Here is a 15,379-nt window from a genome sequence, read left to right as displayed (position 1 = left end):
TCTCACATCCTGACATAGCAAAATGAAGTGAGCTTTGTGATCAAGTGACAATAAATTTAGTGTTATACAGGTGAAATATTTTGTTGACAGATAGATGTATGTTTGCAGTGAAATTAAGCATGAAATTTCATTGTGGAAATTGCGAGAAAACTGTGCCACGCTTGATACATGGTTGCTGTGCAAACTGGATTAAACTGTAGTACAGATTGCATTCTAATGACTTTTGTAAAATGAAGTGTGTATGTCATTATCATGTAAAGTATGTGTACTGCAACTTTACTGTGATAATAGAAATGACAACATATGACCTGTAGATTACACGGGGCCACATATCGTGAAAGGTGAATATCTTGTGTTTAGGCGTAAAAGTGTAATTGTTCACTCATTTGCACAGTTTTATTTTTATTCCTTCAATAGGCATTTTCTTCATCTATTTCGGTTGATGACGAAAAGTCAACAATTCTGGGTCATAAGCAGGCGTCCAATGGTGCATCAGATCTGCTAAGCAGTTGCATCATGCTGGAGGATATCCCCACGTTGGAGGGTGAGGTAGAGCCTCCTGAAACAGCCTCTCCATTGGGCCTGGCTGACCTTGCAACGGAGGCGAGCTCCAAGCACAAAAAGGAGAAAGCAGTTGCACCTCGCAGTCCAGGAATGCAGGTGGCGTTGCATGACAAGGCTGCTGGTGCCGCAAAGTGAGCAAAACTTTCAGTGTATGCTGTGGTAGCCTGCTAGCAAGCAGTAAACTAAAGGATAATCAAAAACATGGACAGGCAACCTGCTCTTGTCCTTGCTCTCTTTCTAGTGCTGTTTGCTAAGGAATGTGTGCTGTGTAGCTTATGCCTGCATGTTTCTGCATGTTCTTTGCTGGCCAAGCATCAATGCATAACGTGTCCTGATAACCAGTGTCTTTTTCTGTGGCAGGTTATGGTAAAATCGGGTTAGCGTTACTTTTTACAAGTAAAAATCGTATAAATGTATAATTGTATACACTCTCTGGTTCCTACGAATGTATTCATATTGAATGGAGTTGAATTAATTCATTTTGAGACATTCGTTCACGGACCAGTTATTTAGAAAAAATTTTGAAGTGTTTCGATTGTGGAGTGCCACAATTGTGTGATGCAAAAGCAGGGGCGGATCCAGGCGCTTGCTTTGGGGGGGGCGGTTGGTTGTTGGGGGGGGGGGGGGGGGGGGGGGGGGGGGGGGCGTTGCCCAACTTTAAAACTTCACGTTAGTAACCAAATGCTCATTATTTTTGTTCTCAGTTGCATTGCTCAGTGCCATTTCATTATCTAAAATTTCGCATATTTCCGCTAAACATTGGGGAACACGTATCAGTGTTGTTGGTAAGAGGAGGGTGAAAGAGGGAAGGGCAGGCCACCTGCTCGATAAATGAGTATTCCCACAACGGCGAGCTCTAGTATTCCTTGAACGTAGTTTCGGAGTAAGCCTCCCTTTGTTACCCCGCCCCCTCCTCCCCATTGCCTTTTTTTCTGGCCGGTCGTGTTGCCAGAAAATGCCCTTTCTATCTCCGCAGCCTAAGGACGGTCAAACGGAGCTTTCGGAGTCGCGCTCGATTATACCCCGCGCACGTGCTCTCGGAGGCTTGCTCGGTACTTCGGCGAATATAATTCACAGCACCACTGCCTGCCTTCCTTCTTTTTTTTTTTTTTTTGGACCAGCCGCTGAAGGTTGACTAAAAGGTAACTTGTTCTGCACGCTTTGTGGGACCACGGCCGGGCTAGACTGCACGTGCGCGCTCAAGCGCGCACGTGCAGTCTAGCCCGGCCGTGGTGGGACGAAAGATGCCAGTTTGAATGACACAGAACAGACTCCTGTCTCTGAGAAAAAGATGGGAGAATTTGAAGACCCCTCGCTTTGCTGAAGAGCTGATGGCCCTGGGAGTGGGGAGGAAACTTTAGCTCGCTTCCATAAAGGCAGCAGTTGCTTTAGCAAAATAGTTGAGGCTTGTGCTCGTCGGTGCCTATTTGAAAGATGCAGGACGCAGAAGAAATCTTTTCTAGAAAGCCTGTTTCGCTCTTAACAAAAGCGCTGGGCTGTGTGAGGGGTGCTTCCCTAGTCTCGGATTGGGATGGACACAGCGACCACCTGAAAAAATTCTACGTTCTGAAAAATGGCCTTCGGTGAGGTGAAAAGCGGGGGGGGGGGGGTTGGGTTGGCTTATAGCTTTGGGGGGGGGGCGATCGCCCAATCGCCCCCCCCCCCTGGATCCGCCACTGTGCAAAAGAGCAAAATTAGCACTAGTACTTGATTGAAATGAAGCCGAGTAGTCACATCATTATAGTGATCTGTGGTGACTGTGCAGAAAGGACAGAAACACTTAACACTTTTAATGCATAATCATTGTGTGGAGAGTACCCTGGGGAAATATGTCTGTAGCGTGATGTAAGGCATTTCCCATAGGAATGCATAGTGCTTCACAGAGAATGCATAGGAAGCCTGTAGAGGTATATAGCAAATAACGACACGAACCCATGACTTAACTGTGTCGGGACTCAAACCCTCGACCTTCTAAATATGTCTAAACAAATAAATAAATTAATAAATAAAGAGACAAAAGATGTTGCCGATGGTGAGATTCGAACATACGATCACATGCTCAGAAGCAGCGCCTTACCCACTGGGCTAAACACACTGTTCACAGAAGTTTAATATATCTGAAACATTTGTAGTGGCAATGGCAGTTTAGAAACTATGCAGTGGTGTAGGAACACTGAATGGTCGCGGAAGTGCCATCAGTGGAAAAAGGAACAACTAGAGGCACAGAGGAGTATGCATAAGCATTGTGCCACTTGCTCGTCATGCTTATTTTGCATCACTTTGTAACGAGCACCAAGAAAATAGAACAGCAGCAGCATCAAAAATGACCAAGATGAGCAAATGGTGCGATGCTTATACATACTTGGACAGTTCCAGTGGAGTGTCCGGGGACTTTTTAAATTGAACCTTTCTTTTCCTCTTTTTTCTCCTGTCTGAGTGCTGGCTGCTGTCACATGTGATTCTCCTGTATTAGACGTAACACAGATAAGCACCGGATGTGATGCATGTAAGCTCGGACATTGCAAACAAGCAAGGTCAAGCTTTTGCATTGCACAGAGTGTATGGCCTACAGTGATGGTGTCTGACAGGCTTGTTCTTTTATAATTTTTATTGTTCTTTTGTTCCTTCTTTATAGGCTTCACAAGCATCCTTTCTAACCATAACTGTACTACAAATATGACCTCAGGGAAAAATAACCCAACACTTATTCCATTGGCTAACCAACACAAAGTCGCCCGTCTTTTGCTATTTTATAAAATTTTCCACCGTTGAAGACTTCACTATGACTTCATACAACAACCTCAGTACATTTCAAACTGTGTTGATCATTGTAATAAGGTAGGAATTGCATCATGTTACACTAATCCTTCCTTTCAGTCATTTATTCCCTGTTCATCTCGGGACTGGAACCACCTTCCTTCAAGTATCGCGGCCATCACTGACAGCAAGCTTTTCCACAAAACAATAGCTAACATTATATATCCAGGAGAATTATCTGTTACCCGTACTCACTGCACTTTTTTTCCTTATTTTCTTTTTTGTCTTGAATTAACTACACTAGTTTGTATAATCTGGAGAAACATTCTGTTACCTGGATTCACTGCACTCTTTTGTTCTGTATACTTCATTCATTGTAACCACTCCCATTTTTCTCTGCCATTTGGCTCTGAGGGTAGTATACCTTAATTAATTAGCTAATTAATTAATTCCTATGTTCTGAATGCAGGGTTTTCTCGGAGCATGTGGAATCCATAGATTCCGACCTGGATTGGTTGCAAGATCAGCTGATGAGTGGAGGACTCAACTTGGACACTTCCACACTGATGGGGGTATGTCCTGACTGGACAGGGCTTCTGTCAAAAGCCTCAAAGGTAGATAGGATATGAAACCATGACGCTGCTTTAGTGCAGTGCTCACACATTTTCTGTCTAAACTATGCAAGGCAATATTTTTTTCTCCCTGGCAGTGCCTATTGCCATGCATATTTTTTCTTTCACATTGTGCACCACCTTCTGGGCACCAAAGCATGCATTCCGCCTTATAATGCCTGTTTGCAAGTTTGAAAATTTAGAACGACTGAGCACAGCATTTAAAGCATAATTAAGACAGCTCGTAATGTCACTAAATGATAAGTTGTAGGGAACTCTAAAATTAAGAGCTAAATCCTTTGCTTACTTACTGCTAGAGTTACTGTATATGCTCCCTACGGGAGCAGATAAACAAGCTGAGATGATAAACAAGCTAAGAGCATCGCCAGTAAAGATGGAAATCAACTTCCACTACCCTTGCAAAGGAGTGCTGATAAAGATAAAAAAATCAAGTATCGCACGGCTCTGTTGGGATCACATGGCGAAACCAAAACCATGAAACGGCGTTGCCATAGATCGCGCGATGCACTGAAAAATTAGTTCTGTTTATCCTATCTCCGCAAGAAGGTAGTATAATCAAATTTCAAATGCCTCTTGTAAGTCCTAGGGGGTGGCAGCACCTCTCACTGAGCATGCATTGGCATTATGGTGCTAAATTTCTAAGTGGAGGGTCGAAGCCATACCCTTACAGCAAAGACCCTGCGGGATGGAAAACCGCCACTGTGCATGTACAGCAAAAACTCCAAAGGGTTATTTGCACAAACTCTTTAACATTGAGAAATACCAGCATGTACAGATAACGCAAAATAACTGCTGCTGAGAATGTAGAGTAACGATATAGCAAAAATGATGACTTACTATATATTTTCTCCATTTTTGCAAATGCCTATGAAATGTAGACACATACTGGGAAAGGTTGAGTAAGGAAGAGACAGTGTAGTTGAACATTCTGTGAGGTTTCATTGCTTTCAGTGCTTATGGCTTTACTTTCACTGCAATTTTGTGAAAAACATCTGTAGCAGAGCATAAACACATCGCAGTTCAATTTTCATACTTGTCTCTGTGATATTAAGTGTACTGAATACCTCGTTCATGCACTTTTGTGCAGTAATTTTGTCCTGATTCGGCTGTCTTGGCTTTCCTAACATCTATTGTGATTTCAGTAGATAATATTTTTTTTGTGTGGGTTCTGCAAGCCAGTATTATTTAGCAGTATATTTAGTGGCTAAATGAAAGGATGTGTTAAAAGTTGCTTCCTTTTTGACTATGCAGAATTAAAATTGCTAGTAAAAGGGCTTTTACCCATTGAAGCACTGAATATTATTGCAAGTTCTGTGTGCCTTTTCTTTCTTTCAATGTGTTCTTGCAGGACAGTCCTTTAGACTTGGGAAACGTGACTGTTTACAGGGCTTCAGCTTCTGGAGATTCTGTAACTTCCTAGCCAAATGAAACCACAACAGCTTACAAAAGTGTGCAATATGTTATGCTTGATTTACACCCCAGTTTATTCATTTGCACACTGCAGAAATGAATGTCTATGTGCACATACTGTGGAAACTCTTTAATATGTACCTGTCAGGAACATGCTGTAATCATGCACTAAATGGTTGTGCACACTAACAAGTGTAGATTTGCAGCTGTTTCCGTTTGTCGCTGAAAACAAAGAAATGCAGCACCACAGTAAATGTTGCTGAAAACATACATTAGGAGGGTCCTTTCTTTTCTTTTCCCCTCTTTTTCTGAAGTAGTCAAAAACAATTTCATGTCCATGACCTTGCAATAGAGGACAGGTGATACCAATACTAGTGCCAAGCACAGTGCCATAGTGTGAAAGAGATGTTGCATCAACTTATCAACCTTTCCCTTTTGTGTGTGCGTGTACAGTGCTCACAGATTTAGACACTTCAACTTAGGGCCAAGTAGCGTGCTTACTACTTTCATTCCCACTGTCTTCCGCTCATATTACATTGGTGTAATAGTATCAGCTCATCCACTTATAGCGGAGCCATAATCACCTATAGTGACCAGATTCGTAGTGACATGACGCGACATGACACAGTTTTGTTGTCGCGTGCCGATCTGTGAGCTCTTTACATGTTTGTACAGGACTCTAGTGACAGAGACTGGCAAGGCTTCTTTAAAATTTAGTACGAGCTGTGACGCGGTGCAGACCATACCACACGGTTTCATTGCAGTGCATCGTCTACTGAACACAAGCTATCCTACTGGAATAATTGCCGTATGCGTGCATGTTTATGGCAAAATTATGCTTATGTTTCATGCTAGCATTTCTATGAAGACTGCATCATGGATTTGTCACAACTATGTGTTCACCATTTAATATTATAAGGCAAGCAAATAACTGTGCCCAGAAGCAAAAAGCGTTTTAACAAAATAGGCTACAGAACCACAAGCTCCACTCTCAGAGGAGGGATGGGGATGTGGCTGCAGCAGCACCTGGCATGTGTCTTCACTGCAATCACCTTCCGTCAGAAAGGGAGCCATCCTGGTGACTTACAGGCAAGACAGGACAAGCGGGTCATACAACAATATGGTTTCGGGCACTGAACGTGGACAGGTTTAAGTCCATGAAAGTGTTGCTTGATAGGCAAGATGACAGGCTTGATGACATAGTTCAGTCAAACCTGTTTAATGAAACCGGGTGCAACAATTTATGCTTTACATTGAACACGCAAAGCTGTCTTAAGAGTTAAGAGCGTTATTCATGTGAAATGCACTTTCTATAATGAACTGTACATTGGATATGTTGAATTTAGTGCCCACGATTAATGAACACCCACATGCACTGGCATTCCAGGCCGCTGGAGCTGTGTCACTGCAGTGGCACTTGAGAAAAAAAAAAGAATCATGACGTATGGTTTTGCTGTGCCAACTGCAAAATGTTGTGCGAAAACCAACCAGGTTGTTAAGTTCCGCTTGAAGGAAGGTGCGACTAAGCAGCATCGCACATGTGCACATTTTGTTGGGAACGCAGTAGATTTTTGTGATGTCATGCACTCCGCTGCGCGTTAGTGTATCCGAAGTAAATGGACAAGGAGCTGACCATTTCATGGGTATAGAAGATGCTGTGCGTGCACACGGCTGGGCTTGACTGGCATACAGGCATGCTCACGAATGAGGGCGGCACATACCAGCCCAGCTGTGGCTCGTGGAACAAGCTGGCACAGGTGCACAGCAGGCACATTCGGTGACTGCTCACCACGTGATCAGGCATCAAGCTAAGTGAAAAGAAACCTGAAGACAGGCATCAGGAGAGGAGTGCAGGAGGCCGATGTGACATGGGCTACGTGGATGCGCACCACGTCAACTGCACACCTCCTTTTTTTTTTATCCTCCTTACCTTCTTTGTTCCTATTTAGATGTTTGGTGTTGTGCTTGTGCGCCGTGCGTCATTTAGGTGGACCTGACTGTTCCTGCATTATCATACCTGCAGCATTCAGTGTACCTTAAAGATGACGACAAAGCAGCGGCAAGCTCTGCCACTTTGCGACAGAGTGGATGTTATTTGCTGCATTGCATATGGAGAAAAAAAAAATCTGATGTCGCAGCGCACTTTGGGATCATGAGAAGCTTAGAGCACGATTCTGAAAGAGAAGGCGGCCATTCAAGCCAGTGCATGGGAACAACCAAGTACCGATAGCTGTTGCTTCCAAAAGCTAGCCTGTGACAAACTTGAGAAACAAGGACCAAATACTAGTTTCTGTAAAAGCTAGTGACACATCTGGAAAAGGCTTCAGCCTTTCTTTATCAGGGCAACAAGCCAGAGCCGCATTTGGCGAGGTTTGCAATTTAAACCACTGCATTACTCATTTGGAAATGTATTGTCATGCTTTTTTAAATTTCACGTGGTTTGTTTCTTATGTGTCTAAAAAAAGGGATGATAGAAGACCTGGGCTGATTTTATCACTGTGTCGGCATTCTACATGATGTTTAGATTGATGCCGTATTGATTGAGGTAATTATAAGGTGATTGAAACTAAAGAATATTTTGTGCAAATTTATGTTTAATCATGACTTACATGAATAATGCCCATCGTACACATTGGCCATTGTTTGTGTAAAGCCCCACATTGTAGATAAATTGTAACAGTTTGTATACCGTAAAATCCCCAGCAAGTGCCCCCCTTACGGTGAAAGATAATCAGGCAAGATTTAGGGGGGGGGGGACTTGCTCGGTCGCAGACCAAAATTCAAGATGGTGGCAGAAGAGCCTCTAAGAAGAATGCACACCTGTGCTTCCAATGGAATGCTTTATTGAATAGGCATGAATTTACTTTCTACTGAGCCAGAGAATCCTCGTGTGAAATTTCATGTGTAATGACAAGGGGGGAAAGACATTCTTCGAATCTTCTGACAATTTGTGACAACTCAGAATGTGACCCCGAGGCACCACACTGTAAAAGTACTCAGAAATCATGCACATATCTAAAGACTTTCAGAATTTGGGCTCCTGGGAACCGCTGCTGCAGGATCCTGTAGTGGAGAACAGGTCGAAAAGAAAAAAAATTCACAGCATATTCACGGGTGAGTGATGAAGAGCTTGGGCGAAGCTCCTGAAGCAGTCATGGTTACACCGTGAAATCTTCGGTGGTTTCGCCCAGTACATCATCAAAGACGTGACAAACACTGTATATATTTATACAAGAAATTTTATTAATCGCAAGTGGTAGCTAGACTTGGTTTCCGTTCCCCCTTCATTATAACGGCTTTATGGTCGGTGAAGTGATAGATCGGTGATGGGTCGTAGTGGGATGTTTGCAAAGACGAAGTAGTGGGCAGTTTGCAAAGGTGGTTACGCTGGACAACGGAGACGTGACAAGGTTAGACTAAGAGGAGCTTCGCCCCTAAAATGGTGGGAGGAGAGCCTTGCTCAGTCACTGGCACATATTTCAAATCTCCTGAAAAAAGTACGGGGTGCTTGCTCGGGATTTTACGGCAGATGAAATGTGTGCAATAAAAAATGCATTACCTTATATAGATTTTTTTTTCCAGTTGTTTTCTCCCGAAGATCCACTGACGTCATGCTTGGGGGTAAGCTATATACGTTAGCAGTGTGCTATCTACTTCCTGCTTTTCAATAAGTTTTGAAGTTTGCCCATGGGGTACAGCAAATGTGCATATTTCAATAAGGATATATTTTATCGTGGAATCCTTGGAACAGCGCTATGGAAAAAAAAAAAGAAACATGCTCTTGACCCTTCGATGCAAGCTGAAATGTCATATATTTTCCCATGACATTAAAATGGATCATAGACAAAAGTGATTTTGTTCTACTTGAGATGTGTGTGTAGCTTCAACTGTGTTTCCACACACTGGGAGCCCTGTGCAAGGTATTTGGCGCAGTCTTGGCTTCGCACTGTGAAGTGCAATGCTTGGATTCGCACACTCTATTGTAAGCATGTTTTCGAGAGGCTGTTTTAGGATCATTTAATATTTATTTTCGATAGGTGTGGAGTTCTAGTGCTCGCTACTGCCATGCTAGCCTGTTTCTGGTGTTCATGCTGGAGTGTTTTTCTTTTTATTTGTGCCTGTATGAAGCTAATGCTTTTCTATGATCACTTAGATCAGTTGTTGATCTCAGTTTGATGTTTATGTTATAGTCAAAGAATTTTTTTTGCTAGTTTAGTCATTTAGATTGTTTTGAAATGTCTGTTATTGACACTGGCTTCTTGCCTTTAGTAACTTCAGACCTTTAGTAACTTCAGTAACTTGCCTTTAGTAACTTGCTGTACCAATGATGTCATCATCAGTCTTCACTTCTTGTCCACCCATACAGCCCTTATAGATTGTTCAGCTGGTACAGTGTAACTTGACCTACCATATCCTACTGATCCACCCAGTCCAGTCCAAAGTCACCTGTTTTCTGCTGAGCATGTCCGTTTGTCACCGCAAACTGTCACTTGCATTGCCATAATGCCCTCTTCACCTGTACCTCATGGTGAATATGTGCTCGCACCCATCACAGCCTTCCTGTTGATGGACAGCATTGCTTTTCCGCACACTTTTATTAACATACATGGAAACCGTGCTTGCATTCCTGTGCTGAATTTCAGTTTGTGTCCACACGCAAGGAACTGTCCTCGCCATGCTGGTGCCCACCGACGACTGCATCATCTCAGCTTTGTCCCTGCATGATGATGGTCGTTCGCACTCCAAGTGTACCTGTCTTCATTACCAGGTCAATCTGTTGACCCGAAAAAATGATCTCACCCGGCCTTTTGTTGGACCACGCTGACGCGCTCTTTTGTTTCCTTGCCTCATACTCTGATGTCTTTGACTTCTGTGACAGTTCGCTAGGTCAAACCTGGGATGTGAAGCACTGCATTAACACCAGCAATGCCCATCTGATCCATTGAAGGCCATGCTACGTCATTCAAAGGTAGGCCATACATCATTCAAAAGGAAGTCGACAAGATGCTTGCCAAAGACATAATCAAGCCACCCTGCAAACTGTGGACTCCCCCTGTAGATCTTGTTAAGAAGGACAACAGTTGGAGTTTCTGCATGGACTACAGAGAGGTTAACAAAATCACTAAAAAAGATGTCTACCCGTTACCACGCATTGATGACACCCTGGATTACCTTCACACTTCACAGCGCCAAATATTTTTCCTCAATCATCCTTCGTTCAGGATACTGGCAAATTGCCATTGATAACATGGACCGTGAGAAGACTGCTTTTGTGATACCAGACAGTCTTTACCAGTTTAAAGTCATGCCTTTCAGTTTATGCAATGCTTTGGCCACCTTTGAGCATATGATGGATGTCTTCCTGCATGGATTTAAGTAATCTATTTTCACCAACCTTTGAAACACTCCTTGACTGCCTTTCCTCTATCCTTTCTGTTTTTCACAATGCCAGCCTGTGATTGAACTGGTTAGAGGGTTATTTCGGCTGACAGCAACTTACGAGGCTGAAGCATCTTGTCAACTTGTTTGGGTTCGCCCTGATCCTGACAAAGTTCAAGCCGTGAGGAACCACGGCCGGTCTAGAGGCGCACGCTCGCTCCTTCCCTTACGGACTGAGCAGCCGCCGAGAGTACAATGGAACTTTTTCTATACAGTCACGACGGCGCGCTCCGCGTGAGGGCGTCGCGAGCCAACCGCCCAAAGCGCGTTTCGCCGCATGTGCTTCGTGTTTTAAACCAGCTGTGCCCGGCCAATTTCTCGTGCTAATTACTTCTTTCGGTTGTAGCAAGCGGTGAAGGAAGTATAGGTGCGTGCGGGGACAGTCTGCCTTTCTCGGCACTCGGCAATAGAAGACGCACACGCAGCGCTACTAGCAACAACAATATTTTTTTAAGACCCGACCACCTTATATTCGATGGAGGCGAAAATGCCTGAGGCCCGTGTGCTTAGATTGCTGTGGCTGGAAAATGAATTTTCAGGCTACATTAAGCGCATCCAGGATTCTTCTGTCGCCGCTGGCGTAGGAAACTTTACAGACGATACGTAGTACACTGCCCTGCTTTTCACCACAGTGGAGTCCACAGTGGAGACAGTCCGATTTCTTCTGAGAAAAGGAGTAAACTATGTGCTCACGAAGAAATTTTGGAAAATTGAGGGCAATGTGCGGGGGCAATGACGCGCTAGACGCAAGAGCCGTCACAGCTGCTTTGATTCACATTGTCAAGGAAAAGGCGCTACCTTCAAAAGACATGGGCATTCGCGACGAAAACATTGAAGAAGCGGCGGTGTCTATTCCGGAAGATGTTATTGAGGAACTTGAAGCTCTGCGAGAACCTCCTCGCAAACCACCGAACTCTGTTGCCTATTCAAGCTTAGTGTATGTAGGTGGTTACATTGCCAAACTCATCACTGATGTCGGTTGCAAAACATGCGCCATGCTAGTGACGACAAACAAAACGAGCAGTCCTTTGTATAATCTTCTCCATCAGCAAGAAGCCTATGATCTACACTACCCAAAGCCGGAGTTACTACCAGTGCTGGACACAATTGTGACGTTCTTCGAGAAAGCAGTCAAATATCTTCCTCGAACGAAAATCCTCGAGACTCTGCAATTGACTGTTGAGCCATACCTTGAAGATTCGCCACTTCTGGACTGTCCGGAAGGTGTGGACAAGAGCCACGCGAGAGTGCTGGCTTATATTATTTCTGAGAAGTTTCTCCGGATTCTTCTTATTAACTACACAAAAAAGTTAACAGATCAGAATGACAGGCCTTCCGGTTTTATTCACAAGCCCTCGCGGAAGCATATCAGGCTGTGACAGACTTGACTCCTTTAAACTGTGATCGTCACTACAGTGTTTTACCAGCAGTGATTTTTTTCAGTTCTCCATGCGCATATTGTTGTAGTACCAAGGAAAACATTCTGTTTCCCATTGAAAGGATTCTCTGAAAGTTTTTTATGTTTCCTCTTCGTCTGCAGCTTGGCCGTCCCCATTATGCAGTGACTTTCACTTTTTTGAAGTATTTAACTGTTTCAATATTAAAGCACGGATTAAGATGCCTCCAACAAAAAATGTGCAATTTTGTTATTTTCAAGTCTGCAGTGATGGCCGGCACATACATTTGAAATAAACATTTCCTAAACCATGATTAAACCGTTTCCTCAACCAAATGCGATGTTCATCCTCTTACTTATTCTCGAAGTTACAGAAACCTAAAAAAAAAAACAAGGCTGTGTTATAACCGCGTCGATGCTTTGCCGAGCAACAGAAGCGGGCTTATGAGTGGCCTGCGCCACCACTTCTGTAAAGCGGAATTTACCAGAGTCATCATATATACTTGCTACCATGTTTCTATCGCATTGGTACCATGAATACCATATAGAGTAACTTCAGAAAGCGCCACGGTAAGTCGGAAGCCGAGCACTCCCTGCGCGCGCTAGCCTCCGCAACGGCCGGGAGTGAGTTAGGAAGCAGTTGGCTCGGAGCGCCTTCACGAAATTGCGGCCATAGGTAGTAACAGCCCCCCGTGCTCAGGCCGTAAAGGAAGGAGCGAGCGCGCGCCTCCAGACCGTCCGTGGAAGAACTTACCCGTCCCCCTGCTTCCCTGTTCCACAGCTTTCTGGGTCTGCGATCATACTTTGGACATTTTGTGAACAATTTCACGGACATCGCACATCCTTTCACAGACTTACTGAAAAAGGTGTCCCATTTTCTTGGGGCGCTGCACAGCTTAGGGCGTTCTCCATCTTCATCATGTTGCTCACGACACCACCTGTTCTGACCCATGTCGATATTTCGGCCCCAACAGAAGTCTGCAACAGATGCCAGCGGTTATGGAATCGGTGCTGGTTTGGTTCAGGCGTGCCCTAGTGCCTGTGCCAGCTGTCTCCTCTCTCCAGCCGAACGGAACTATTCAATCAATGAAAGGGAATGCCTTGCTCTCATTTGGGCGGTGGGCAAATTCCAGCCCTACTTACATGGTCTGCAGTACATCGTCACTACCGATCACCACACACTGTGCTGGCTTTCGTCCTTGAAGTATCCCCACTGGGTGTCTTGGTCACTGGGCACTATGGCTCCAAGAATATGACTTCTCTCTCTCCTACAAATCTGGCCAATTGTGCCACGATGCTGACTGCTTTTCCCGGAATCCAGTGGACCCTCGTAAGGCTTTAGATGAAGCGCCAGCATGAGTACTGCAGCGCTCCGCTTTAAGGGGGTGTGCGTTGCTGAAGAGTCAGCTTTTGAACTGCTGCACTAATTTTGATGAAAATTTTAGGGATGGCTTACCTTCTTGTTATTAGAAATATTCCATATTTCAGCACCCTAGCAGGAATACGAAAAAACTTATGGTCGTTATAATGATCAATCATGTGTGCCAACTTAGGAAAGCTGTCATTTCAAACATAATGAAAATGTACTAATTGTTTGTCATAAGATGTCTTCTAGGTGATGCATCTTTGAAATGGGCAGTGCAAAAACAAGGACACGAGAAAAATGGCATAACCAATTCCAACTTGCCCAAATGTCCATTCTGCCTTCTAGGTGGTTTGTGGTGTAGGATAAGGCTAGTCACATAATTTTTATGACCTTTATGCAGAAATGTCGTCACTCTAAAAGCGAAGATTATTTTTTCCCTTGTCACTGTATGTGAGACATCTGAATTTCTTTTGTGTTAGAAAATACTTGGGGATCAGAAGAGTACCTTATCCTGTTCCTGACAAAATCTCAGTCTAGAAATAACCTTGCAAGCAGGCCCGTAACTAGGGGGGGTTGAGGGGGTTCTGACCCCCCCCCCCGAAATTTTTTTGATGCTTTAAGTTTTCGGGTGATACTAAAATATTTACACGCCTTCACAGCGACCACCAGCTGCCAAAGTTACACTGCAACTTTCCTGGCATTGCTTCCCTCTTCTTCCTTTCTTCAAACCTACCCTTTTACCAGAACACCTCAGCGCTCCCTCCCTCGCACCTGCCCTATTTGTACAGCTTTGCACTTCGCCCTCGCGTTCCTTCGTCTTTCACCCCGTAGCAGCTCCTTTATTGATTCCAGATGCTTTCCTTGTGCATTGCCGCTGGAGAAGTTATCCGTCTGTGCGGACCGCACGTGTCGGCTTTGGGTTCCTACGAAAAGCGCGTCTCCTTCTGTGAACGTAAACAGTTCGACAGCAACGGCAACACCAACACGACGTGCGCAAATTTGCCAGGGAACGAAACCCCTAAGCGGAAAAACTCAGCGGCGCATTCCGAGGACGCAGGCTGCAGGGTAAACTTTTCTCAAACTGTAGTCCTCGCCACCGAAACGAATCATCGAAGATGACATCTACTGAAAGACTGGCATATCCGAGCAACTTCGAACAACCTTAACCACACGCAAGGAAATCTACCTCTTCTGTACACAGAAGGTATATGCGCCTCCCTACAAAGCGCACAAAGCGAGGATACAGCTGGCACACAATCCGGCACCAGCGGTCAACTTTCACGGGAGAGAAAACGCCGCCAAGCTGGGCTGCGCGCGGGAGTACAGAGGCTGACGTCACAGCCTACAAAGTGCATTTTTGGGGGGTCACGGCTATTTAATTAGCGCAGCCCAGAGAGAATTATGCAGGCGCCCAGGGAGCCGTCTGTGAAAAGGTGACTTTTTCACAGGAACGGAGCAACACCTCCTTTCTGGACTGTACCACGGGAGTGCAAATGTCTCGGCAGTGCATTCTTGGGGGTTCACGTATATTAAGGGGAGTATGCAGTGCCCATGGAGTCTTCTGTGAAAAGGTCTTTAAGTAGCGTTAATCCAGTTTGCTGCAGCTGGAGTACAATAATGGGCCTGCATGCACACCAGCTGTAGCGGCGTTCAGAAAACACATGCGCCACGCGGGAGCCGGCGTGTTCATCACACTTCTACATTCTAGCCACTGTAAAGTGGATAAGAGAGGAAGAAAACATCGCCCGCCGTTCACGCCAGGCAGTCGAAGCAGTCGCAAACGTCTTTTTGGAGCCACTGGCCACTTCTGTGTGC

The 15,379-nt window shown here is 44.7% G+C and overlaps 2 protein-coding genes across 8 annotated transcripts in view; one reads left to right on the top strand and one right to left on the bottom strand.

The window, feature by feature from the left end:
* LOC119406937 (heat shock factor protein) overlaps nucleotides 1-15,379 on the top strand; it is an 84,451-nt gene that overhangs the window by 53,598 nt on the left and 15,474 nt on the right. For 3 of the 7 annotated variants that reach the window (XM_037673753.2, XM_037673727.2, XM_037673772.2), the window contains 3 exons: nucleotides 418-695; nucleotides 3,791-3,935; nucleotides 8,946-8,984. In XM_037673753.2, coding sequence (XP_037529681.1) covers nucleotides 418-695; nucleotides 3,791-3,935; nucleotides 8,946-8,984 — 462 coding nt within the window. The remainder of the gene's footprint in view (nucleotides 1-417; nucleotides 696-3,790; nucleotides 3,936-8,945; nucleotides 8,985-15,379) is intronic. The other 4 variants (XM_037673762.2, XM_037673738.2, XM_037673745.2 and 1 more) reach the window with 3 other exon arrangements.
* Nucleotides 1-15,379, bottom strand: part of LOC119407071 (uncharacterized protein C18orf19 homolog B) — a 579,856-nt gene that overhangs the window by 555,522 nt on the left and 8,955 nt on the right. The gene's annotated exons all lie outside the window — the stretch shown is intronic.

The sequence above is a fragment of the Rhipicephalus sanguineus genome, chromosome 1 (genome assembly GCF_013339695.2).
Source record: "Rhipicephalus sanguineus isolate Rsan-2018 chromosome 1, BIME_Rsan_1.4, whole genome shotgun sequence".
Taxonomy (NCBI): domain Eukaryota; kingdom Metazoa; phylum Arthropoda; class Arachnida; order Ixodida; family Ixodidae; genus Rhipicephalus; species Rhipicephalus sanguineus.
This window is presented reverse-complemented; position numbering and strand designations above follow the sequence as displayed.